At 38.2% G+C, this 27,298-nt stretch overlaps 1 protein-coding gene across 7 annotated transcripts in view; it reads right to left on the bottom strand.

Moving 5' to 3' along the window:
• MEIS2 (Meis homeobox 2) overlaps positions 1-27,298 on the bottom strand; it is a 172,866-nt gene that overhangs the window by 5,052 nt on the left and 140,516 nt on the right. For 4 of the 7 annotated variants that reach the window (XM_056492342.1, XM_056492345.1, XM_056492344.1 and 1 more), the window contains 2 exons: positions 1,422-1,561; positions 15-125 (listed from right to left, as the gene is read on the bottom strand). In XM_056492342.1, the coding sequence (XP_056348317.1) occupies positions 15-125; positions 1,422-1,561 (251 nt within the window). The remainder of the gene's footprint in view (positions 1-14; positions 126-1,421; positions 1,562-27,298) is intronic. The other 3 variants (XM_056492348.1, XM_056492346.1, XM_056492347.1) reach the window with 3 other exon arrangements.

Raw genomic sequence — 27,298 nt, 5'->3', positions numbered from 1 at the left:
GACAAAGACTCTACCTGCAGGCCGGATTCCCATGTGCTGCTGACCATCCAACACAAAGCTTCCCATCGGCTGACCCTCTGGACTATATGCTGCTCCTTGGCTCACTGAAGGATCAAGAAGAAAACCTGATTGTAGTCAATCGTGGACACAGAGGAGAAAGAAGAGAAGACATACCAAACAATCAGCAATTGTTCCAGCTTCAGCACTGAAACGCTATATACAATATCTTGGCTGTCACTTTAAACTCAGGTTGTGCTTTTTATGAGCTGATTATGTTACCAGGACTATAGAATAAAAATGCTATAGGGGGCCCAATAAACAAGTTTGTCAAGTCAGTTCACTTGCTTAGGATCTGTTTCTCTACTTACCTTTAATGCAAAACAGTGGAAGCCCGTTGAAGTGCTATGTGTTTTTTCTTAACGAAGTAAGTACCTATTCTGTTCCTCTCTAATTACACAAAGTTGTGAATCTGGCATTTGTGGCATAGGGTATTTACGATGAAACTTAATAAAACTTATAAAACTACTCTCACCTACTCTAGAATGAGTAGGGAAATTCTGGATGTGGCTTTGTCTCTTAATATATACGCTCACTGTATTTGGCTTAATGTTTTGCATGGTTAGTTGAGTTAGTGTTTTCCCCCTTTTTACCTGTTAATGAAAAAGAAATTTAATGCTACATGGGAAGAGTTTCCCAAAGGTTTAATGACCTTTTCAAAAACCTTTAAAGTGAAGCAGCAGGCGAAATCACCATCAAGTTAAAGCCCTTGTTAGTGACAACAGTCATCACCACATGGAGAACAGTTTTATCCCATAACCTCATGTTAGGAAACCACAACTCCCTGGTATGCTGAGGAAATGCATTTTAGAAAGTGGAATTATTAACATGGTACCAGTTGTTGTGTAAAGTGCTACATATTCTAACTGCTTTAATAGAAACGTAGAAAAGGTATTGTTATAAAAATCATATGTTTCACTGGGAGCATATCTGGTGCATTCTTAAACAAAAGTAATAATCTTTTAATATTTTCTGGCAGTATGGTACCATGTCACATTACTAGCATATTGTGAATAGTCAAAGCAAATGAATGGATACAATGAGTTTTACAGCTCGCCTTCCAGAAGTAAAAGCAATGCATACACCAAGGAGTTGTGGGTAGCAAGAAAATGAGATTGTCCTGCTGATTGGATGCAGACAAGCAATGAGTAATTCAAGAGCTCACAGTCAAACAAACTGCTTGTGGCACTACTACTTGTACCCAATTACCAATTCAGAGAGAAAATAAAAAGCAGTTTCAGTAGAGTCAGGGTGGGAAATCTCCAATTAGCACCAATTAGCGAAGTTGCTTCCTACAGCGGAATTCTGGGGACATAAGAAAAAAAAATAATCTCCCAGAATGCCTGGTTGAAGCATTTATTTACCAGGTGATGGGACTCCTGAAGAATAACTTGATGAGGATTTGCGCCTGTGGGACTTGAATACAGATACTACTTGGAACTTGCCTGCTCGATTTGACTGGTCAATCATAGGCTGTACTATTCTTCTTCTGGCATTAATAAACCTGCAACAGAATACAAAGAATAGAAGTCCTTTCATCAGCTTGCTTCTCTGTTTTGAGAACACCTCTGCTTTAAAATTGACAGGATTTTAGCGTGCTGTGGAAATGTGTTTTGCTTCACGTTGCTTTTTTAAAAGAGCATAATTTCACTTTAAAGGATTTTCCTCTAAGTGCTCAGAAATTGTAACTGGTAACACGCTTATCTTACTAGCCAGCTTAAAGCTGGATTTGCCAGAAGGCTTTGAACAAGTAAATGCGACCGAAAACTTGTGTTAAAAGACAATTGTTTCTTTAACTTCTAAGTGGCTCAGATCCTGGTTAAAGTTCACAGGCTGGGAGACTTTCTTTCCCCCTTTCCATCTTAGGGATCCAGCTCTCCTTGCAGCTGGCCATAAATGAGGACCAGGCTTTGCCACTCCGTGCTTTCACAAGGTATCGTTAGGTCAGCAAAGCCATCAATTAGGCTGTCTGAAGTTTTATCACCAGCGCAGCAGCAATAAGTGCCGGCCCAGAAAGACTTCTGCTCTTCTACAACTCCTGCAGTTGGAGCCTGTAAAGGCGAGGGTCGTTTGGAGGTCAGTGCCAGCTGGGGGCCACCTCTGTGTCCAAGCGGGGACACCCCGTGCAAGGCGACCGCCCGCCTGCCCTCTACTCAGGCACCTTTCAACTCGTTAGAAACCCCCAGCCACAGGTACATGTGGTTAATATTAGGCCCAAAATAACCTTTTTTTTTATCTCAAACTGGGGTGGTTGCCGAAGCTTTTGAGCACTGGTAAAGGCAGTTAGTTGGCTGCGGAGCCTGGATTTAATTTTGCTAGTAATCCAAAAATAAGTGCTTGCATATTTCTTATTAGCTTAATGCGCAGCAATCCACATCAGCACAAGCTAAGCTAAATTAATTTCCCTAAAATAATTTCAAAACTTGCCTATTCACAAAATATCTTTGAAAACAGGGCAATTTTCTATCACTCGGGAGCCACACTTGTTTTTGTCCCTTCTCTTTGTGTTTGAGAACACTTTGGAGCCTTCGTGCAGGTTTTGTGTGCTATTTCACAGCTCAGGCTTTCGCCTGGTGACCCTTAAGGAGTGCTAATGAAGTCGAATACTAGCGTTTAATCCTCTTCAGAAATACTAACATGCCCATCATCCAAAATAGCCTCCAATAATTGCCATTGGGCCCGATCCAACGCCTAGCAAAGTCTTTCAGTCATTTAACTGAAAACTAAGTTCATCTGCTCATTTAGTAAATTGCTAGCCTTTATACAGCATCAACTCCGCAAGGCCTTTTGTCACGCTTCCCTCACTCCCTCCCACCCTCTGGTTAAATTCCTTCGCAGATAATAAAGGACGATGGCGCACCTTCGATTGCATCTTCTCTAATCACAGTGGTGGAAATTTCATTAGACAGATGCATAAATGCTACAAGTAACGCTAAAGGGCTCTTTTGCATCTTTCTGTTTACCTCCAAAAGACATTCTTTATTCTTTAGGAAAAGTATCATTCAGTTGTCAGAAATGTCATCCTGCCTCAGAATTAGTCATGACTTCAGCTATTAAAATAAAAACTCAGACACAGTCAATATATTTGTTTATTCCCTTCTGGCTGTGGCACAGTGAAGGTATCACTGCCAGTTCTGTGATTTTGAAGTGTGTTTCCGTCCTCAGAGACAAAGGTCCCCGATAGGACTTATTTGCTGAGTTACTTTCCAGCAATGTTGCTGCGCTGACCAAATGGAGCCTGACCTGAACCTCCTCCATCCAGCACGCCTTTTATCAGCTAAAGTTAAGGCCAATAGAGATTAACAGGAAAGCCTGATAAGACTGTTTTCTCTTCTCCTATGAGCTTCTAATGGTGTATACAGATGGCAAGGTTTTAAAGAATGGAATGAACTCTTATTTAGGCCTGTAAAAAATCACAGAAACACCCCCACACACACGCACACACTTTCCAACTTACTAACCCCTTTTCTTCAATCAGGCCACTCTTCAGGAAAACCAAATTGCTCTTTCGTTTTTTTTTTTTTTTATTTAAACCCCAACCACTTTTATTATTTACATCTGGTGGTCCCCTTATTTATGTCCCTCTCCACTTCCCTGCACACACACCCCTGCTCACAGGGCTGTGAAGCATTATGGGCCTTGGCTCTCAGCAGGAGAACTCCACACTGTCTTCAAACAAATAATTAAGGGGAAGGTTAAAGGTTCACCCAGAGGTCACATCTTTGGATACTCCTCAGAAAGTTTACATTAGTAAGAAATGGGTGCCCTCTGAAGTGTTCTTTCAATGGGCTTGCACAACAAGGCAGAGCATTAAGAAAATTCTACATCCTTAAGGGTTTCAGGTAACATCTGCTTCACCTCTGAGCACAGAGATTGGGATACTGTGCTCCAGCCTTACATATTCGACAGTCTCCACAGACTAAGCCTTTGGGATGGGTGTTGAAAACCTCATCTTGCCCAGCCATTCACTCCCAGAGGAGTGTAGCCTTATTTTATCCCGCTGATGTGAATAAAGCCAGTCTTTCACTGCAATCTCTACCTAGAGGAAATTCATTAGTTATTTTGGAAAGGTGAGTTCAAGCCCTAAAAGTGAGTCCTCCATATTTTGTTTTTCTATCAAAATAAACAAACAAACAAACAAATAAATGTGATACAATTAGTCCCGTTAAAACTTGTGAAAAATAGCTCTTGAGTTTGATTTCTGATTTCATTATTTCTCCATTTTTCTTTTGCAAATCTGCATAACAGCAGGTGCAAGCAATGTCCTCTAGACCAGCAACAATTTCGTATAGAGAGAAGATACACTGATGTATACTTGGAAGATGTAGAACAGGCTTTAGGCATCCAGGTAATTTTGAAATTCCGTTTCTATGGCTTCTCTGAAAAATCTTATTCGTACACAGCATCCGTTACACCCACCGGTGGGTATGTCTGAAAAATGACACCTGAAATTATTTATATTTGCAAGATTGCAGGTGCAAAACAGACATACATTTCAGGTGAAGCTAAAATCGAATCCTAGTTTCACTAGGAGTAGTAGCATCATGTAATGCATCAGCACAATTGGTAGACAAGGGCATAGAATGCAGTGTTTGTGCATTATTATTTATTCCTTATAGTGCTCCATAAATATGCACAATGCATAATAGAGACGTAGAACACAGCATCCCTGCCCTAGCCTTTACATTTTTTGAGGGCTGTTTTTGAATCCCTTGGAGAGCCATATCCAGGGCCAAAGTAAAGCAAAATACAGCCTTTTGCACAGCACTTCAGTTTGTGTTGCAAAAACACTCTGATGCTATTTAGGCACAAATGTCTTCAAAACGCATTAAGAGACAGGTGAAAAAAGAGAACACCAATGCCACTGTTTTCAGCATTATTTGGAACCCTATAAAAGAAGAATTCACAGCTCTGCTCCTGACACTAATTGCTTACCCTCCACCCAGAGGCCAAAGATTGAATGGCCTGAAAAGATGAGTAAAATCTATCAAAAAGACATGGACTTCTTTGTTACTCTGCTGTTAATAGTAATGCCTATTATTTGGATGATAGCAGCAGTCAGAGGACCCAATGAAGCTCAGTCTTACTCCACCCCATGCTTCACAAGCACACTGTCCAAGACAACTCAGTCTGAACAGATTTCCAGGCAAAGCCTGAGGGAGAGGAGAGACGCCTTCTCCCTGTTTGTGGAGGGGAACAGAGACAGAAGGAGATTAAGTGACAAGGCCAAAGTCATACAAGAGATCTTTGGCAGAGCCACACACCCAACATAGATTTCCTCAGTCCTCTTTCAGCGCTCCTACAATCTGCTATCCATATGCTATCTTTCCTTTGTTCCCCCAGCTTAACAGTCAGGCACACTGGCAGGGGACTGCAAAGAGAGCTCACATTGCCACTGTTTGTGCCTTACCTGCTGTGTAGATAAAGAGGGGTCATCAGCCTCCAGGGCTGTGAGGCAATACCTTCACAAACTCTACATTCATATGGTACTTGGTCTTCATTCCAGAATGATAAATGAGGTGTGTAACGTTGAGAAATACATGTCATTGACATAGCAGGCTCAATAAAAAACTCACTCCCAGCATTTTGCAAATGACAGATTACTAACCTTGCTTATTCATACAATAGCCACTTGAATCAAAAGGTTTTTTGCATCTTGTATTTTTTCTCTAATTGCTAGCTAAAGTAGCCACATCTATTTCCTATAGCCAGAGCCTGTCTTTCTCACACAAATAGTTCTGCTTACTTTTGCTGGACGGTTTACGAAAGAACAAGATCTGGCTCAAAATGTACAACAATATGGACTTTTTTAAAAAGAGGTGATTTCACTTTTATCTGCTTACAGCAAAACCCAGTAGAGCAGTAAAGGTGCACTAGTGAATATGCAATGTAGTCTGGTGATTTGGAAGCACTAGTCCTAATTGGTTCCTACCATTGATAATTAGCATGACAATATAATCTAAATATATGCATTTAATCACATCTCTTCAAATCGAGACTTGGTTTTCTTTGTCCAAAATAAATATGCATTCTGTACTTTATAGGAAGCCCTGTAATTAATCTTCTTTATATATTTATCATATTTTATCTCAAGTCATATCAAATGACATTAAACTCAAATTTGCATAATACATTTTATTCTATAATAAAATAATGTTCTGATAAAATCATAGAGACGTATTTCTGCAAAGTGCAAAGAGAATAAATAGCAAATAGTGATCTCTTAATCTGCTTCTTCAAATCTGGCACACTCAAAAAAATTTGTTTCCATTGTCTTTTTTATACTTACTGTACTTCTATTTTGAAACACTGTGACCACACCATAACTGAATCTGCTTAAGATTAGTTCTTGAAATGAACTGTTAGTGACCGTACTGATTAGCAATCACAATTAGAAACATCTCCAGCTTTACTTTATGGCTATAATAGAAAATTCACTTTAAGTATGTAGGGTCACAACAGGTCTTGTTTCAGGAGGATGAAGTACATGAATGTTTAGGAAACTGTAACTCATTCCCAACCGGGGGCCTAATCTGAACTCAGAGAGTGATATTTAACTCCCATCACTTGTCTGTATGTCTAATAGCTTCTCTGAGATGAAATGGTGCCAAATGGAACCATTCCTGCCCCAGCAGTCTAGACTGTTCCTCATGAGAAACTGATGAACATGGAGCAACCATGTACAATGCAAAACTCCAGTGTCAGTCATCAATCTGGATTTCCACTTAAAATATCCATCCCAGAAAACGAGGTGTTAAAATATTGAATTTATTTAACAAACCAGCCACTGCATAAATAGGTTCTCAATTCTTTATGTGAAAACCAGAGAAACACACAAATTTGTGCGATGAATTCACAATCAGTTCTTTAAAAGAATTAATGACAAGGAAAGTTTTGACTCAATTTTAGCCCAAGACACTTCTGGTCTTAGACTTTAAAAGGACAGAGGTACTGAGTGAACATTGTCAAACAGTTAGTCACAGAAATAATAAAAATACAAGTAACAACAATAGCAACACTAATTTGGGGTTAGAATTGTTCGCTGTCATCTGAATAAAAAAAAAAAAAAAAATTAAAATTTTTAAATGCCCAGGGGGACAGTCTTGCAAGATTTTTCAAAAACCTGCCAAACATAGATGAGAAGCTCAACTCTTATTAAACCTACATAAATGGGAGCTGGGCTCAAAGAATAAATGGGGTCTAAGCACCTGCTTCAATGTTTTTGCTGAGTAAGAGTCTAAGAATGCATTCTAAAAAGTAATCCAAATGTTTTCACCTTGGATGGGGAAATAAATCCTTGCCTAAATGATATTTCAGTATTTGGACTATGAACATGTCAGTGTTTAGCTCAAGTGCATATGCTACACTGATCCCTTGTTGCCCAAGAATGCTCTAATTTTGAAGGGAAAATAAGCAATGAAAGAGTCACAAAATATATTTTCCTAAGTAACCTAGAAAATTACTTCTTTCCCAAGCAGGAAAAAAATAATTTTAGAAGTTGTGAGGTGCTCAGAGCAGTCTGAAAGAATGCATTAGAAGAGTTACTAATTTGCAGAAACACTTTTATCAATATCCACTCCCTGCTTTTACAGTAGTCTTTGTCTATCACCTAAACTTTTATCTGAGCAAGTAAAATCTATTTATCTTAGTTTATCCAACTTCTCCCTCCACTATGTATTCCAGACTGACAGAATTAGGTTTAGGCAGTATGTGTATGTTCAAAAATAGTTGAAAAAGCCCTTGTTTACGCTTCACCGAATCTATGCCACACCTAGTTACCAACTCATATTTGCAGCATTCCTTATAGGAAATTAAAAAAGCTGAGTTAGTCACCTGGAAATGAGCCATCTAAATAAGGCTTCCCTAAGTCATGAACATTGAGAAATGGAGACAGTTACACGATTGCTTTTGAGAGGAAGCGGGAGGGACAGGCTGGCAAAGCTTCACCTAGTTTTGGACAGCCTTGTTAGAGAAGGGGGGTTAAGGGCTTTTTACACCGGCTTTCTAAAGAATATTCAGCCATCTCACATCTGTCAAAGGTGTGATCCAAAGGACCTCAGTCACCATCCACGTTCGGTGAAGACTCCAGAGGATGAGAGAGAACAACTTAGCTGGCTGCCTGAGGCAGCCTGAGGTAGGTGCTAACCATCCCAAAGACTCCTGCTGCATCTTCTATGTTTATGTCGGACCTCCTAAAAATACCTCGTGCCATTTGGAGCTGCCAATTGTTGGAAATCATGACTTTGCTCGTCCTGTAACTGTGAGACTGTCCTAAAAAAATCAGAAATTTAAACAGAGCTCTTCCCACTGTTTACTTTGTGAGTTTTTCAGTCAGTGCACCACATTTTTAAATGCTCTTCTCAGTCACAAAGTCTAGAAACTTACTTGAAAAGATTCTCACATAGCCATTGTCTCCTGGAGCTGAGACCAGCAGTTAACATGAAATAACTTGTAATAAAATCATGAGAATTGGCAACCCGGGCATCTATTCACCTCAGAGGAAAATGCGCCTCGTTAAACGCGTAAGTCCCGGTTCCCAGATCGCTCCTTGGGAGCGCGCAGAACGATTTGGCCGTGCCGGGGAAAGCCCTGGTGCTGCCTCGGCGAGCACCGGGAGCCCTGCCTTGGCCCCGGGGCAGGGTTTGTGCCGGGGCCTTCCCCGGCAGGCGCGGAAAGGCCGCACGACCCGGCACCGCAGCCCCGCGGCCCTCGCAGCCCCGCCAGGCCGCACCAGCCGCTCCACGCGGCCGGCGGCAGCAGCGCCCGCCAGGGAAGGGATCGCTGCCGGCCGCAGAGCCGGGCTGGGCTGGAGGTCCATCCCTGCGGCCCCAGGGGAGCCTCCCGCTGTGCAGCAGGGCGCCATGAGGTGGGGCCAGAGCACCGCCGGCGGGCCGGGGGTGCCGCTGCCCCGCGGAGCCGGGCCCGCTCGGCACAGCCGCCGCTGCCCGGTGGGCACGGCCCGCCTCACCGGCCAACAGCCGCAACGCCAGTGCCGGCCCTCATCCCCCGGCTCCCGCCGGGAAACAAGGAGCCCGCCGCCCGAAACCACAGAGCACACGCCGGAGGAGGTGTTCCCCCTTTGACAGTGCCGTCAGGTTGCTCCTACATGTTTTTTTTTTTTTGTTTTTTTTTTTTTTTTTTTTTTTTTTTTTTACCACGCACCGTAAAAATGATCTTTTAAAGATACTTGAAAGGAAGGGAGGAGAAAAACAGACATACTTCCTTAGCTATTCATATCTTACAGATAAAATGCAAAGTCAATAGACACAAGTCATAGCATTTAACCTCATCCTGTACATGATTTATTGCAGATGAGAATCAACTAGAAATGGAATCACTTTGAAATTTTTACTACTGACATTAAAATTCCATGTTTGTATACATACGTCTTGTGGAGATGCTAAATACAGTTTTAGCTAATTTGGCATGCACTTTGATTTGCTAGCACTTAGAAATTCCTGTTAAAGGTAGACAACAAATCTCTAAAATCTTAAGTAACTCATGCATTTAAAGATATGTTGATTTGTCATCTTAAACTCCTAGGATACTATTTTCAAAACTAGTTAGGAGTCCAACAGTCTTGAAAATGCAATGAGGAGTTGAGGGACCTCATTTTAGGTAACTTTAAAAAACCCCAAGCCAAGTGTAGATTTTGATATCACATTCAAGTATTTTGCACCTATTTTACACCAATACTTAGCATATTAATTTTTTAAAATCAATTCTAAATTGACCGAAAAGGAGAGTTGTCAACAAATTTAACATCTGTTTAACTTCCCTGATCAAATAAGATTAAGGCACTAATTCTCCCTTTTACGTTTCAGTGGAAACTACCTAAGTAGCAACTTGCCAAAAATGCATAAAGGTGTTTAGCAATTATGTAGTGGGTATGTTTGAAGAGATCAAGGTGCACTCACATGTCCTGTGCTATGGGTATCTCTGATTAGCTTGTCATCTACTCTGAAGAAGATGTAGCCCAACTCTCCTGTACTATGTAACAGGCCAGCTGTTAGCTGTCTGTCAAGCACCTAAAGTGGACAAGTAGTCCAGGAGCAAAAATGTCACTCCTTTGATCTGGCAAGGAGCAGCTGCTGATTTATAGAGTAGGACTTTGTTCTTCCGTTCTATTTTACTTTCTTTCCTAAGGCAGAACCACAAAATCCAGCAGAAAAAAAAAAAAAGTGCCATTCTCTGCAACATCAACAAGCTCTGACAACTGCAACAGGGTTTTTCTTGGCCCTAACAAAGCTTTCAGGCATCTCCTTTGACGCTCACCTTTTTTTTTCCTTCTTCTTTTTGCAATGCGGTAGTTATTGTTTAATTCAGCTTCTGTAAATGGAATGGACTGTGGCCAGCAAGCCTGGGGCATAAACACACCTGTATGAAAGAAGCCTTATTGTAGCAACCATCTACAACCAACCTGCACATGCACTACCAGTTCGTGAGTTCAGAAGGAATGTTCTGTTTTCCCTAACAGTAAATTTTGCCTTAAGATAACGACTTCTTGTACCCACTGTCCTGTCTTGACCACAAAGCTTGCATACACTTTTTCATTGTTACTAAAATCTGAAGGAAAAAAATGTGTATTTTTCTACCTGCCAACCAGGGAATGTCAAGAAATTGGATCCAAAGAGCCCACTTTAAAAAAAACACAGCCAAAATATATTTATAGAAACACACTGCTGAAAGTTTGAAAACCAGGATTGTAAAGATGTCTGTTCTGTTTCAGACATAGTGATGCAGTTTTAAGCACCTCCAGCTTATACTGCTGCAGATTCTCCTCAAAAAAAGCATTTGGCAAAACAAGAACTCAATAAGAAATAGCATTTGATGCAACTAACCAGATTGCAGCGCTGCCAGCCCAGAGTCAGTACTCCATTCCTTCTCTTAGAAGGTGCTGAGCAGATTCCGTGAGGTGATCTGTTACTACACATGCTGGTAAAGTCCTGCCTCACCCATCGGTATAGAAAGAGCATTTTCCTTTATTTCCCTTATGATCTGCTTTTGAGTTAATTAGCTAAAACCCCAAACCTACAGGGCACAATAAAAGGCTGCAGTATAACGCTGCTGAAGAGTAGAAGCTGTCTTTGACCCTGGTTTGTGTCCATGCGCATGCTGTGTTCACATTTCTTTATACTGTAACTTTAAAAACAGACAAAAAGGGATTACAAAAACAAAGATGGGAAGAGGTGAGGGTGGTGGGGGCGACATCATGACTACAAGATCTTTTGCATATATGTTAGGTTGTGGAAATAAATAAGAACTATTACAGCCAGAGCCCTAAGGGAGGCAGGAAAATGATGATGTACAGGATGGTATAAAATGATATATTAAAAACTGTGCTGTCAGTGGAACAATAGAATATTAAGCAAAAGTCCATAATAATTGGCAGATATTTAGCTGTAGACATCTTTCTCTGGTTGGTGGGTACTAAAGTATACGTGAGAGGAAAGAGAACTAGTTAGGCAATTAGAAGTAATGGGCATAAATAATACACCATGTATAAATACATCTCCTTCTTTTCCAAGTTATAGCTCTTATCTGGATAGACCTAATAACCTCTCAGTAAGTCATATCTACATGCTGATATCCCTTGTGTTTTGCTCTTTGCATTGTCTGGGTACTGGAGATTCTGCTTATATAAATCTCTCTTTCTGTACATACAGATGTTAAATGTTTTCCCTTTAATTTTTACAATACTAGTGGTTAGACTTCATCAGGCCAGAGTGTATAATGTCTTAATAGTTAAAGAAGTGTCAAAACACCATGAGGCTGCAGCCTGCCATGTTATGGAATGCATGCTTCACATTGATGAGCTGGTAGCAGAACAAGTGTGGGACAAGCATATTAAGTATGCTAAAATGAGGAGGTAAATATACCTATCTTCCCAGTGTCATACTGGTGAAACTTCTGCTATGTCTCCTCCCTTCTTGTGTTCTCTGTATTCCACATGAATCAGGGGGAAATGTTCTAAAAACATTTTTGAGGGTTTGTTCCATATGAGCATGTTTCATGGAAGCTTGTGTCTTAGTTGTAAGCCAAACTGGTTTGGGATAGAAAAATTGAAAATCTCTGTGGGGCCGTTTCCTCAGCCTATCACTGCATATCCCAGGCTCTCATATTTTCTGGCCTTCATCTCTTCAGGGCTCAGTGTTGCTCCCTAGCCTACCTTGCTGTCTCCCCAGAGATAATTGCAAAGTACAGCTGGCAAGTCAGTGATAAAGCTTGCTGGTGCTCTGCAAGGGTCCTAGATGGCCAGATATGCTGTGATTGAGGACGTATATGAGAATGTTATAACATTTTTGTCTCTCTGCTGTTTTGAACAGGCTTCTGTCTTCTGAACAAGCAAGGACTGAAACCTTGAAGGTTTACTCTTTCTAAAACATTTGAAAGGCTGGGTTGTCCTGATTTCAGTACTCAGCTGGCTTATGGGCAGAGCAGAGCAGAGCATTTGGAGAAGACTGTGCACCATGATTCAGTTGTTGGCTTTCCCAGCTTAAGAGAGTTTTTTAATGTATTTTTCTTTCTTCTGTCAAGGCATGGCTAGCTGGTGATATTTTTTTTAATGCAGTCATTGGCACTTAAGTAGCTCATGTGAAAATTAAATCCTACCACAGAAAGAAACTTGAAATGCATTTCTTCATTCAAAACTGGATAGTACTGTAATGTGTTCCACTATCCCATATTTTGCATACAATCGAGATATTTGTCATGAAATGAAACCCAATCTATATAAACTATCTAATATTTACCTTTATTTCTTTATGAGAGTAGTTTGGAAACTGTGTGTGATCTTACATAATTTTAATAACTGGTTGCTGATGGATTTCAGTATTACCTCTGAGTGTTCTGGCTGATGGGATGTTGAGTTTTAATTTTCAGAATTTCACTAATTGTTCCTACACTGTGTAGGGGTAAAGGCATCTAAGAATATGTGTATAAACCTGCATTTGAGCCCACAAAACTGATAATGGCAGGGATGTATCCAACAATGTTCGTCACTTCATTCTGGTCTAGTGAAGCACTCAGATGTATGAGGCAAATTTTCAAAATTATCAAGTTCTGTTATCAAAATCATCATCGGCTCTGTAAAGCTAATCCCAAATGTTCAGTGAATTACTGAGTTAGAAGGCAGTACTAGCAAATGGGTGTTGACATTAGTGCCTAAATTGTAGCTGATATGCTCTCAAGGAATTTTGTCTCTTGTTAGATGTTCCAGGAATCACCAGAAGGTGGACTTAGATACCTAACTACATTTTTTTCATTAAAAAAAAAAAAAAAGCAGTCACTGAACACTGAAAATGCCTATATTCTTTAGGCATGTAGATCTCTGCTTTTTAAGATCCCATCCCACCATCATTTTCTATGCTGTGTGTTTGTGTTTTGTAACAGTCAGTTACTTTCTGCAGTAATCATGCTGTCTCTGAGTTAGACACTTATGTCCAATCAGGATTCCAATGGATCCTTTTAGACAGACAGACATCTTAGGACAGGCCTGTTCATCCTTATAATAACAGAGATAAACATCTCTCCTTTTTAGCTGACTCCATAATTATTTGACTGTTTATCTGGAAAGAAGGAGATCAAGTTTTACCTCCCTTTCCTGCTTGATTTGGAACACAGACATGAGCATGTGTCCATCACATTCTAAAATAATATCTGAATCACCTACAGAGTCAGTACAGTAAACAAAGCCCTTTCAGTTCATGTTCTGAAGATGTTCCACCCAAATTAAGCAACTTTTACAGCCATAATTAACCAGCACTTAACTTTTACACATCTGAAGTTGGAGCCTTAACCAAGAGGCTGTATAGCCAAGCCCATGTTCTTAATTAATTTTGTTCTAGTGACTAGTCGTTACATACACAAAAGAACTGGAAATCAGGAGAACAAGAAAGGCATGATAGTGAAGAGTAAAGATAGAGCATTATGTTCAATAGCCCATTGATTGAGAAACTCAACTCAATTGGAGCAGTTAAGACATTGATTTAAATCAAAAAGAGAAGACCTGCAAACACATATTCTATTTAACAAGTGAATTTTCTATCCAATGTGCCATTGAGGATAGCACTCCCTCTACCCCATTTGACTCTTTTGTGTAAACCTCGGTATGGCTGATGTACAACAAGAACTTTGGCTGAGTTTGGCCCTTGGGAAGTTTGGCCCTTGAGGCAAGGCTGACTTTGTGTTGAAAGTTGTGTCACTGAGGACCAGGAATAGGTTACTGCCTGTTTGTCACTGTATATGTATTTGTGCTCATACTCTGTCCCAGAGGTCCTTTATATAATAAAATAACCATGCACAGAGCAGTATCCCACTTTATGGTACTGCTAGGGTTACAGTTCCAGATTTCTCAATTGTATTCCATTCTAAGCAGTTCTGTGCATGCTCACCAGTGGAAAAAAGTATGTGTAGACAAAAAGTTCTTAAGCTTCTTGGGACTTGATAGCAACTAGATGATGCTGGAAAATTCAAGGGTTGCAAAAGCTAAACATTAACTTAAACTAAAGATTGCAGGGTTTGTGCTTGACACATATGCAACTCAAATGTGATACATATCTAAAAGATACATGTATATTAATGAAGAAATATTTTATAAAATATGCCACACAGAACTTTTATTGTGGCTTAATTGGTTCATAAACCAATATTATAATAACACTTTCATGAGAAGTTCAAGCCAAGTTTTACAACATCTTTAACTAACCTTTGAAAGAAACACAGAATTTAAGGTCACTAGAAATATTATGTAAAACAAACAAAAAAAAAAGGCAGTGAAAAGAGGAAAAAAGGCACCAAATTCAAAGGCAGCATCTTCAAACAAAGTAGTTCAGCATCATATTTTCAAGCATAAGAATTTAAAAATCAGTTTGATAAGAAATTAACTATAAATGGAGTGAAAGCAATGTTTTTATTTGAATTCATTGTCCAAACTGAAGAAAACTTACAAACTACAAATGCAGACACCCATTCAGATTGACTAGGAAAGGAGAACTAAATTTCCATTTCCTTTTCTTGATTTTCGCTAGTTGTTATAGTCTTTCCAATGTGACTATATTATCATCCACAAAATTTTTTAGCATCATTGTAATCATAAAAGCTATGCTTTATGTCTTTATAAATCACATGAAATTTAGCAGACCCTAGCAATGCCACATATATTTTAATCTTAGTAAATTCTAGCCTAAGACAGCCTGTGGTGTCTCACCTGAGTTCTCGGAGATGTTTCAGGAAGTGCATTAGCTCTTTGAGTCAGTGAAATAAATAAAAACAAATATAGTGGTCAATAGTAAAAGAAGAATTTAGCACTCTAAAAGGGTTTTGACAGAAGCCTGAGTTGAAAAATCCAGCTGTATTTTATGTATGTTCCCTGACCACCAGTTTTGCTGAGATGAGTGGTCCAGTTAGCTGCCTGATTTTTGATGCCTGCTAACATGTGTTCCCAGTAAAAACTAGTTCAAGAAACTAGGGTCTATAAAAGAACAAATATGAAAACATAATAATGTGAAATGCCACAAATTTCACAGTTCCATGTACCTGATTGCTAGGACAAATCTGATGCAAAGATATGCAGCTAAGATGGACACACTTCATTTTCAAGTGTAGTAACAAAAGATAAAAACTGGGAAGAGAAAATCTTTTGGGACATGTTTTGCATCCAGACCAAAATTCTGCATTTAATCCTTCTGCCAAATTTATTCCAAGTGCTACCAAGATCATGCTCTGTTTTTTTCCAGTATAGCACAGACCTATAATAACTGCTTAAGCATGCCATACAGTATTAATCTTCCTCACGAACACTGTCCCAAACCAGTTTCCATGGAGAGAAATTAAGAGGTATGTACAGGCAAAGGAGAAAATATATGGCTAGCCAATGATACAGAAAGGCTCTTTAGATAGGAGCTATGGTAGAAAGGAAGTATTTTTCAACTGAGATTGCTGAACTGAGGGGAGGATAGCACCAGACAAAGAGAGAAGAGAGGAGAATGGCGGATGGGGGGGGAGTGGGGAAGAGACATCTATGCTTAAGTATGTTTCAACATTTTTTAAAGAAGACAATTTTGAAGTTGATCCAGAAAAGGAGGGAGGAAGGTTGCTGAAGTGCCTAAAGTAGGAGGTGATTTTTTTTTGGTGTGTGTGTGAAGCACCAGCATTTACATTAAGAAAGAGATGAAGAACTGGGACTTAGAGTCCTGGGAGAAGGGGGCTACAATTGTTAGGGTGGGAAGAGACGAAGGCAGAAGCTAAAGAGACATATTTGTTGAAGTGGAAATAGAAAGGGGGCTGGAACACTGGAGGTGTGAGAATAGGAACAATAGGAACACTAGGAAACACTTGTGAGTTTGGGACAGTGGGAATAAATGTGTGAGGAGAAGTAAAACTCATATTTAAGAATGCCTGATAGAGTCATGTTGCTCTGGGTTCACTGTCAATTTTGTTTGCCATGTTATAAAACCATATATATAAAATTATATTAAAACATGAACTTCATTTAGGCAATACTCCTGTTTGCCAAGAAATCTGCAGTAGCTGCAGCTGTGGCTTATTCCATCTCATCAGTAATTTTAATTCTAATAGTCATTAGTGTGAAGCTTTCCACAGTATTTTAAAGTGATACTTTCCTCCCAATTATTTTCTGTTTTGTGTGAATGGACTATGTATCCTTTAACATCTAAATAATTCGCCCTGAGAATCATCACAACACAGCTGCACTTTGGAACAGAAGATGTGAATATGGTTCTGATAAACCTCTGCAATATTTGTTAAAAAATCCCCCAAACAAACCACAAACCCAAAATGTAGCTTTGAAGAGTTTATGATTATCTGTAATCAATAACTTTCTCCATAATATAGTCCAAAGAACCAAGTCCTGAAACGGTGTGCATCTGTGTGAGAGGATGGGCTGTACAGGCCATCAGTTGTTTAATCCTCTGCTTGCTGTGTGTAGAACATGAAGTAGGCAAGAGCTTATTGAACAGTGCCTGCCTGCCCCATGACTTTTCAAAAGATCCCAGGATGAGGTTAAGGTGATAAGTAGATTGATTTCTCTACGCAACAATTATTCAGACTAACTGATGTTACCTAGTCATTTACTGGAGACCATATAAAAAATCTGAAAATAAGAAAAAAGACTCAGCAGTTGGACTTAAGTCTGAAAGGGCATCTACACTATCATTACCACCAAGTGCATACCAAGTGCATAAAACCTGAGCTTGATGTTGGCCTACATAAAATTACTATTTTGCTGTGAAGGGTAGGCAAAGTAATTTATAAAATGATGGGGTAAAAGTAAGAGAAGTCCAATTAAAAGCTTTTTGTTTTCTTTAAATGAGAGTGAACAGAGTAGGACTGTGAGTTTGAGCCACTTATTACTGTTGTACATTTGTCTTTCTTAACTTCTATTAACTGATTAGATTTACCTTAGAAGTAATTGTTCATTGATAGATAATTGTATCATTGTGGCTTCTTATTGGGGAAAAGTATTACATCCACACACTTAAGATAGATAAAACCAGATGGATGTATCTGTCTGTCCATCAATCTCTGTGCTCAAGAAGCCTTTGGGTATTTTTAGAGAATTTAAATCAGTTGCAAACAAAAGGGGCATTTTAAAGAAGGAAAATACACTTAATTAAAAAGATGTCAAAATTATTTTATTGTCAACATCCGCAATGTCTGTGACACGGTGATGTTGTGTAACTTGAATACTAGTTCTCAGAACCATAATGAGTAGCTATTAGAAAAAGCAGGGGCTTATTATTAGTATCCCCACAGAGTTATCTTCTAAATTATTTATACTTGCAACACTTTCACATAATGGCAGTTTTAAATTCAAGCAAACAAAGCAAACCACACAATAAAGAGAGGGGAAGAGAATCTTACAGAAATCTTTTCTGAATATATGTAGTTAGAATGGCAAGTCAAACAAACTAATCAGATTTTGTTTCCTACTCAAAATCTCATGAGATTTGCAGTAGACAGCATCAAAGCTTTCTGGGGTTGTGTCACCTTGATAAAGGATTGAACAGCACTGTATCTGTTTTATGTCTCACATCTAAAATGTAAAGGAATGCAACTTTATTTGTCTGGTGCAAGTTTGCTTATTGTCTTTGAAATTCCACAGCAGACCCTCCACAAAAAGCTTAGCTATCAGAAGGGTGCAAATAACACCAGTCTTGTGTTCTCTTATGTTCATCCCCTAGGTTATGGTGCTAGGTTTGCATAGTTGAGGGGGGGAGCAGCACGGGAGGATTGTTGGTTTTATATAAACTCAGCATTGTGAATTACTGATTCTGCTTTCCACACATGCTTTACTAATACACAGTGTAATGATTAACACTTCAGGAGTCAATGGTTTTCAGAAAAATTGAGGTGGGATGCCTTTTTTTTTAAAAAAAAAGAAACAAACCCTTCAGCCAAACTCAAGTCTGCGTAGTGCAGAGATAATTTGAGTTAAATTGAAGAGAAAATAGCTCAGGCTGAAGACTCTAATGGTGTCCTTCTGATCTTAAACTGTTTGCATTTATGAACATATAAAGATCATCCTGTTCACTTTCCATTAACCAACTTATGAACTTTTGTCTTAACCATCAAAACAAATTCCAGCTGAAATCACTTTCTTATTAGATTACTGAGCAGCTACATTTGGTTACTTTAAAAAAAAATTTCTACCCCACAAAAGGGAAAAACCCCAGCATGTTTTTCCCCCTGTAATAGAAGTACCTGGTTAAATACTCTCATCTTTTTGTCAGTCATAATAGAAGCATGTTTTAAAAGTACCCAGTTATTCTGAGTGCCTCTTTTTCTGAGCATTTGGTTTAAGGTACCTAAAATAAACACACAATGAAAATGCTTGCCTTCTTTTTAAGCAAAATGACCTTTACAAGTGCTAAAAATGTTCTTTGCCTTATGCTACTTCAGTGGCACAACAACCCCTCTCATTGATTACCGTCGAGTCACATTAGTTTAAAATTGGAGTAACTAAGTAGTGGATCAGGTCCTATAGTCAGACATATATTTTCCACTAGATAATGGCTACTTATATATTTATGAATTTTAAAATGCTTTTCAATTCAATTATCATTGTTACTGTGTCCAGGAAGTAAAGAAGTAAATTGCAACCAAGCTTTCAGGGGTTTATTCCCTCATGAAGCACTTGTATTTCAAGTGTCAGGGGAGGGCAACTGTATAGTGCCCTCTACATAATAAATGACACAATATGTTGAATATTCTTAGTGTTTTTGTGTTGGTGGTTTTAGGGACAGAACTATTACCTGTTGCTATGTAAAATATAGTAAAGGATACTATGCTATCATGTCTTTAACCAAGCAGCACAGAAAGTTTCAAGGAGGTTCCAAACAATTGGTACTAAGATCTATTCTGTTCTGATCACCCCTAGAAACAGAAAGTACTCACAAAGTGATAAACAGCTTTCAGGCAAATGCATAACTTTGGTGTCAGTTGGAGTTATGTGCAGACACTCAGAGCAGAAATAGTATATAGCTCTCCATTCCTGAACATGACAGTCATAATAAACCTTAACCTCAACATTCCCTGCTTTCCTCAACCACAGCTAAAAATGCTACACACATTTATACCATCTAATGAACCAGACATTAAAAGGAAACCACAGATCTATACCAGTAGATTATCAGGAAGAGAAGTGTGAAGTGAATACTGCTCATTACAGTATCATGGTAGTTACAAAAAGGAAAGACCTAATAAATCACTGTTGTCATCCTTCAGCAAGAGTAGGGGATAGTCTGCCATTGGAGGTCCCACCAGCTGCTAAAATAACTGCTTGTAAAGTGGATAGTGCAAACATATAATGCAAAATCCTTGGGGATAGAAACTCAGACTCACCATGGTGAACCTGGAAAAGAATGATGGATGTTTATTTTACACTTCTTTGATGGCAATACAAAGGAAGAAGAGACTGTGAAGGACTTTGCATTGTGTCTAGTTTTTGAGTCTGTTACCTACTCTCTTTCTTAATCTATACAAACCAATTAATAGTAGATGATGACTCTGATTATGAAAAGGGAGAGATATAAGGCTTGCTCTTTCAGAAGCAAGTAAATAAAGAAAGAGTAGGAGTGAGTGGAGTTTAGAACTGACTCCTTTTCCACCCACACCTCCTTGAAGCCAGGGAAACATCCAGCACTGAAATGATCAAAACCTATAGCAAATAGTGGTCAGTAATGGATACGTATCACGGTAATGAGCAAACACAAAGAACAAAACTCTGCTATTGTTATGCTTCAGAGACATATTTCATGCTATTTCTACAGTTTCACTAATAACCAAACCCCTAGTCTACCTGATGCTCAGTTTCCTATTGGTTAAAAATACTAAGAAATATTTCTTCCCTGTCTCACCTCTCATTTTCCTTATTTTGACATGATGCATTTTCTATTGTTTTTAAGACAATTTGACAATAAAGGGCAGAAAAATATCTAGCTACTAATACATCCATTCCTCTACACTGCACAGTATTTACCTTCCTCTGATTGAAATTCTGATGATGGCTGAGGGAGTGATTGCACTAGCTACAATTACTAGAGTCTGGTTTACAATTTGTTCTGTAACTGTTATTCACATGTAACTTTTGAAAAGTCTTTCTAAGATTATTTTTTATGTGGATAATTAGACTGATATTTAAGAATTCTAATCTCATATAAATGCTCAATCAAAACACATATTTTCCTGTGAGCTAAAAGTGTCTAGATTTCAGCTTTGATTCTCAAAAGAATGTTATTGTTCCTGCAGGATGTGAAATGGAACATAAAAGAATACTTTACCTCACCATTTGAATTGGATAAATTTTTTTCTCCTCTTATTTTCTTTTTTTTTTGAATGATTAATTGATTACTGTTGTCTGGGTTTCTTTTCTTAATATCTTTATTTTCTTCTGTAAGGGTGGATTTACTGCTTTTAAAAATATTACAAAAAGAATATTGTCCTCATCTTGTGCTTTTTATTTTGTATATTTAATTCCTAAATAAAAAATAGACATTTTCAATTTCAGGACCCAGTCAGTTAGCTGCCTCTCTTAAAGGACTACCAAAGAGAATAACAAGTAATTCTGACTATGATGTGTATTTCAAGATTCAGTTTTTTATTTACAAGCCACAAAACAAATGCTGGTAATTGACGTTTGGCAAGTACTGGTAAGGAACTGAACTAAAACTTAGAACTGAAGTTGCAAATATTTTGGCATATGAAATACTTTCTTATCCATAAGATAAGCCTTTTACCAAGTGTAGTCGGACAAATTACAATGTCCTCATGACTGTCTAGGTTAATACCTCCCTCAGAAAGGGGGGAGGAAAGAAAAGGATTTAAAAAAGCCCAATAAATAATCTTTCACCTTTGCAGACAGTAAAAAGAAATGCAATTCAGCAATCAGAAAGAAGAGGAAAAAAATGACCCCTGGAAGTGGGAGGGCAGAATACAGAGATAGAGAAGGAATTTGCTTCTCAGTGTGCACAGAAAAGCCATACACCTGAAATGACTGGTTCGTGTTCAAATATGTTTAGGCAAACCCACATTTTGTCTTGGGGAAGCACAACTTAAATCAGAATGTGATAGAATGTTGTATCTCCATGATATGATCATGTTTCAACACAAGTTCTTAGAATCCCTGGTTTAAAAAGAAGAGTGTTGATCTAGACTTCAGAAATTGTGGCACCGGGCAAAACAACTTATTGCACTTCTGATGAGAAAACATATAAGTTTTTTTGTTTTACTTGAACTCTATTTAGTTTTAATCCAAGTCTATTGTAAGGGATTTCTTTTAGATACATTTCCTATTAAGCAGATGAACTTGAGATTCTTTGTAACGTGTGGCTTATTTGAAAACAGATGCCACAATCTGTCTGATGAAGTGAACACCATGGAGAGGGATAGCAAAGTCGATTCACTTTGGCTTCTAGTGAAAGAAACAAAGGCCAAGAAAAGAACAAGAGGTGGAAGTGTGCTGAAGTGGCGCTTGAGGACATGGTTTAGTGGTGAACATGGTGGTGGTGCTAGGCTGACAATAGAACTTGATCATCTTAGAGGTCTTTTCAAACCTTAACAATTTCATGATTCTACAATTCTGAGTGTCATGATCCAGCAGTTTTTAGGGACCTAGTTCTAGGCCATCACAGGAATGGTAAGTCTGATTTTCCCTGGTTTTGCACTACATAAAACTTCTCAATGACAACAAAGTTTCTCTTCATTTACTTTGGGACAAGCAAGAGGGTCATCGGATCAGAGCCTCCCAAAGTTTTATATCATATGTGTCCCTTCCAGCTCAGAAGATTCTATGACTCTATACTTTACAGTATATAAATTGCAGACACAGTAACTATTGGACCTTGGAGGAAACTACAAGTAATAAGCATCATGCATCCTCTTTCCTCTTCCTTTTAATAAAACCATTTTATGTTCTTGAAGATTATAAGTAAACAAGTTGATTAAAGCAGTCATTGCTTCATTGCCAGGTCATTTTTTTTTAATCCTGAGATTCACAACAGAAGTGAAGCATGCATGCCAGAGCACCTTCTGATTTACCTGACAATTTTTTTTTTTGTTTTTTTTTGCTTACTTTACAGTGGATGGAGACATGAACCTTTATGCCCTTTTTTGAGCATGCCAGTGTAAGTAAAAAGTACTGTGTTTCCACTGAAACAATCCATGTTACAGGTAGCTTGCTTCCCCTTAAATGACTGTTTCTTGGCAGTCAGGGTCAGAATAGACTATTACAGACCAAGCATCAGGAATATATGGGGAGGGTCATTGCCAGAGAGGAGTCTGTGGGGATAATTCCCCACTCTGTTGTCACCCTGGTGGTACATCCTGCATTACTACTGCACATTGTTCATTTAAAGTTACCACATACAGCAGAAACAATTCATACACCCCAAATTTTCTGGAGTAAACCTTCATAAAATCTGTGCCCCGAGGTCAAAATAGAGCAGCTATATCAGGTACATGTTTTGTCGTGTGGCTTACAGATGCTTCCCTGTGATTTCCTGTGCTGGTGAACAGTAGTGAAGACTATAATGCTGTGAACAGCATTGAGGGCTGTAACAGCTCTGTGGTGGTACAGGTGTTACCTTCACCTGTAGGTATCTTCAGTCATTTGTTATTATCTCCATGTCATGGCACATGAAAAAAAGGAAGAGATGGACACAAACTGCTGCAGTCCTTTGCAGGAAACTGCCATATGTCTATGTGTTGTCCTGCAAAAGCTGTTTGAGTAAGTTATCTCAAATGCTATTTGAGGACTGATTCAAAATTCAGAATTGAAATCTGTGGAAAAAATGCAGCTCACCTCAACAGACTTCAAAACAGGAACATGGAAAATCAAAAGGAGAGACTCAAGGAATAAAAATACTTTGAAAACGCAATCTTAATTTGGCCCAACCACTGCCTCACTTAGATTACCTACACAGGGACCCAGGGTGACTTTCTGGGAAATTAAGAGTGGCACAGAATGAAACAGCAAAATGCATTTATATTTAGGAGAAAAATTTTTTTTATAAAATGTTTTTATGTTACGTTATGTTAATGCTTTTCCACCTAACATATTTTAGTGATTTTTTTTATACATTTTTATCTTATGCTATAATATGTTGTCACATAACACAAAAACATGTTGCTATCTTATTCCAAGAACAAGTTTTTACAGTTTTTCACCTGCTCAAATTTGTTGCTTGAGTGTTTAATTACTGTTTAAACACCTCTGTGGAAGCACACAGCTCCATCTCAGTGCTGCATTCTGGTATCTGTACACTGTTCACATGCTGAATCCCCTTCCTGACTTCAGTATTAATATTTATTGTTAGAAAGGCTGTGCAGGCTATCATAACCTTGCCAGGTGATTGAATACTTTAGGGGACAGATTTACAAAGCTATCCATGTACATAAAACAGGTATGTGTGTTGTATTTATAAAAGTGTGTGAGGGTTTTGGAGTTGACTCCCCTACTACACGGATGTGGCACACTGGGCTTTGCATCTCAGCAGGAGCTTCTAGGAGCTGCCTTATTACAACTAATAAATCTACAGATTAGGTGTTCTGGACTAGTTCTCTAAAATAAGGAAAGCCAGAAGTTTCTGAGTAGAGTTGTAGAAAATACTTGCAGTAAGCACAATCAAATGAAATTAATATAATGCTGGATTTCACGAGAAAACACACCTCAGCCAAGGTTCATAAAGTGATTTTTGACTCTAATTTTGCCATAATATAATAAATATAATATAATAAATATAATTTATAATATAATTAATATAATATAATATAATATAATATAATATAATATAATATAATATAATATAATATAATATAATATAATATAATATAATATAATATAATATAATATAATATAATATAATATAATATAATATAATATAATAAATATCGTATCGTACCATACCGTACCATACCATACCATACCATACCATACCATACCATACCATACCATACCATACCATACCATATCATATATCATATTTAAAATCTAAAGGAATTGTTGTAGCCAAACTGATGCTCAAACCACAGCACTGTTTCTGGGTTTGTCTGTGAGTTTTGAAGAGAAAAAAAAATTACAGTTAAGCCGGAATTTTGACATACACAAATAAACAGAAAGTCGTGTGGCTGAGGAATAAAGTTCTTCCCCAGAACTGCTTTTATGCAAACATGACCCTCCAGAACCTGAATGAGCCAAAGGCTGTTGAGACTTGCTCTCCCTGATTTAGCAGTTTACTTAAGCATGTGCCTGTCTATAAGCATATGGATAACTTCATTAACATGACTGAGAGTTAGGCAGGTGCTATGACAGCCTAATGGAGTTAGGCCTTGTCTGAAGAATGAGTTCTGAGTGTTTGTTCTTGAATAAGTCAGCCAACAGTCATCTTGGCTTTTGCTGAGCAGACTACTTTGTCTTTTGTTATCAGTGGCCTTTGATTAAACTTAGCAATAGGATACTCAGCAAGAGTGAAAAATTTTAGTTGTACATAAAATTATTTTAGCTCATTAAAATTAAGGTCGTAGACATCAATAATGAATTCTGTAAAAAAATTGCTAAACTAATGATTCACTTTAGGAAAAAACACCTGTGAGTAAAATGGAATCTACTTTTCGTCCATAAAGAGAGTAAAGTCTGAGAAATGAGGGATCAAGAAAAAGGCTAATGATACAGGAAGTAACTGAGAAAAGATCTTATCTTGAATCAAGTGAGTGGCTTTTTCCTGAGTTCACTCCCCAGATCTGAGTATCAAGAACTTCAAAGTACTCCATCTTTCCCTCCAGAAAGCAATATTTTTCTCCTGAGTATGAGTGAACTCTGAACTACTGTGCCTTCATTTCTCTCCTCCTGTTACAGCTCTGATTGACTAAACTGCTGGGTTTCAGTGGGTACTGAAAAGTTAAAGCTGAGAGAAAGAAAGACATCCTGGACAACATACATGGACACACCTCACCACATTCAATACCTTCCCAAAAGAGTACAGTGTTAAGGAAGTTCCACATGGTTTTTAAAGCTAATAGAAAAGTCCTGATTTATTTTTCAATATAAACCCCAGAAATATTCTCAGTGTCTTCCAAAGCACTTACTGGCTGCTTTACAGGACACTTTGCCATCAAGGTATAATATATTCATTTCTGAGATATAGCATTTCTTTTAAAATGTAGGTTTTGTTTTCCTTTGCTTTGTTCCCTCCATGTAAAATGGAATATTCTTCCTACACAGGGAAAGTAGTCTTTATTAAACTTGCTGGCTTATAAATGAACAAGGCCAGACAATGTAAAGACCTGAAGAAACTTTTTTGGGGGTTGATTTATGTGGAAACAAGCAAGTGAAATACAGCATATTTTATATTGTCTTATAAAGATGGTTTATAAAAAGCCCTTCAAAATGCAATGTTTTGAAAACCACAATGAAAAATGAATTTTTGATAAGTCTTGCCTCAGTGATAGTGTTGGCTAAGAAAGATAGTGTTTGCTATACAAGTGCAATAGAGAATTTTGACTTGAGAAACTCTATATGGGCTGTGTTTTACATCAGTCATTGAATTTAGGTAAGGAATCCAGAAGAAAAAGAAACAAGTGATAGAACCAGTAGATATCAAAGAATTATTGCAATCTGTTTAAGGCAAGAAGCATGTTCTGGACTATAATTTCCCTGATAATACAGAAATGCCCTACTCTGATGATCCAAATTTTTAATCTCTTTCTGCTTTCATTGTAATTTTTCAAGATGAATCATAGTAAAACTTTTAATTTCTCCCAGTGCTCAGTTTCTCCTGAAAATTGCTCTTTCTTCATCGAACTAATGAGTTCACCATTCCAACCTTATTCTCCAAGTAACAAACAAAAAGGAAGAGACCTGAGCTTTCAGAGAGGTGTAGAAAGGCCTGTCATTCTGGATTATTCACTTTTGTGTACCAGTCACTAGACATGACTGTCTCTGAAAATTCTTGTGAGGATTTTTGCCAAGCCACCATTCCTGATTCTGCATTGACCCACATCTTGGATATATACATCATTTAATACAAAGCCAGTATATGATAGCCCTAATAAGTTGTTGTGGCTTTTGTATGCACTGAGTGTGGGGTTGATCACATAAGGTGCAAAACATTCACAAATCAGCTTTAGTCACATTTTTCTGAGCAGAAAGGTTTTATCAGACCATGTGCTCTTTAGGCATCTTATGTTGTTCAAGCACTTCTATTCTTCCTCTTCACTTATTTTTGATGCTAAGTGGTAAGAATAGCTAATTATACCTTTGCATTGGGCCAGATTTTACTGGATGTAAATAATTTTGGTTTAGTTATGCTGATTACTATTGTAATGTTAATTTTTGCATTCTCACTGTCCTAGAAACCACCTATCATAGCACTGCACTCCTAGGGTACCTCAATTTGAGCACCTGTAAACTCTCAGTTCCCAGTAAGGGAATTGAGGCTGCACACAAAGTTTTTGTTGCCAAATGGAAGGGGGGCAACTTCTTGATAACATATAGACATCATGCTCCCTTAAACATCCCAGACCAAAGTATGGGTTAACTAACAGTTTAGGAAACCAAATTACCAGATTTCCTTATTATGTAACAGCACACCTTGAATTAATTCAGGCAGTCCAGTGTGAGCATGTTTTGAAACTTTGGAAAGTTCACTCTCTGTAATAGCCTTGAACTTCATTTCAGAGAAGTGAAAGTGTGTTTGCCCCCTTTTTGTGAACTCTTCAGAGAAAT

The sequence above is a fragment of the Oenanthe melanoleuca genome, chromosome 5 (genome assembly GCF_029582105.1).
Source record: "Oenanthe melanoleuca isolate GR-GAL-2019-014 chromosome 5, OMel1.0, whole genome shotgun sequence".
NCBI lineage: Eukaryota > Metazoa > Chordata > Aves > Passeriformes > Muscicapidae > Oenanthe > Oenanthe melanoleuca.
Note: the sequence above shows the minus strand (reverse complement) of the source record. Positions and strands in the feature narration are given on the sequence as shown.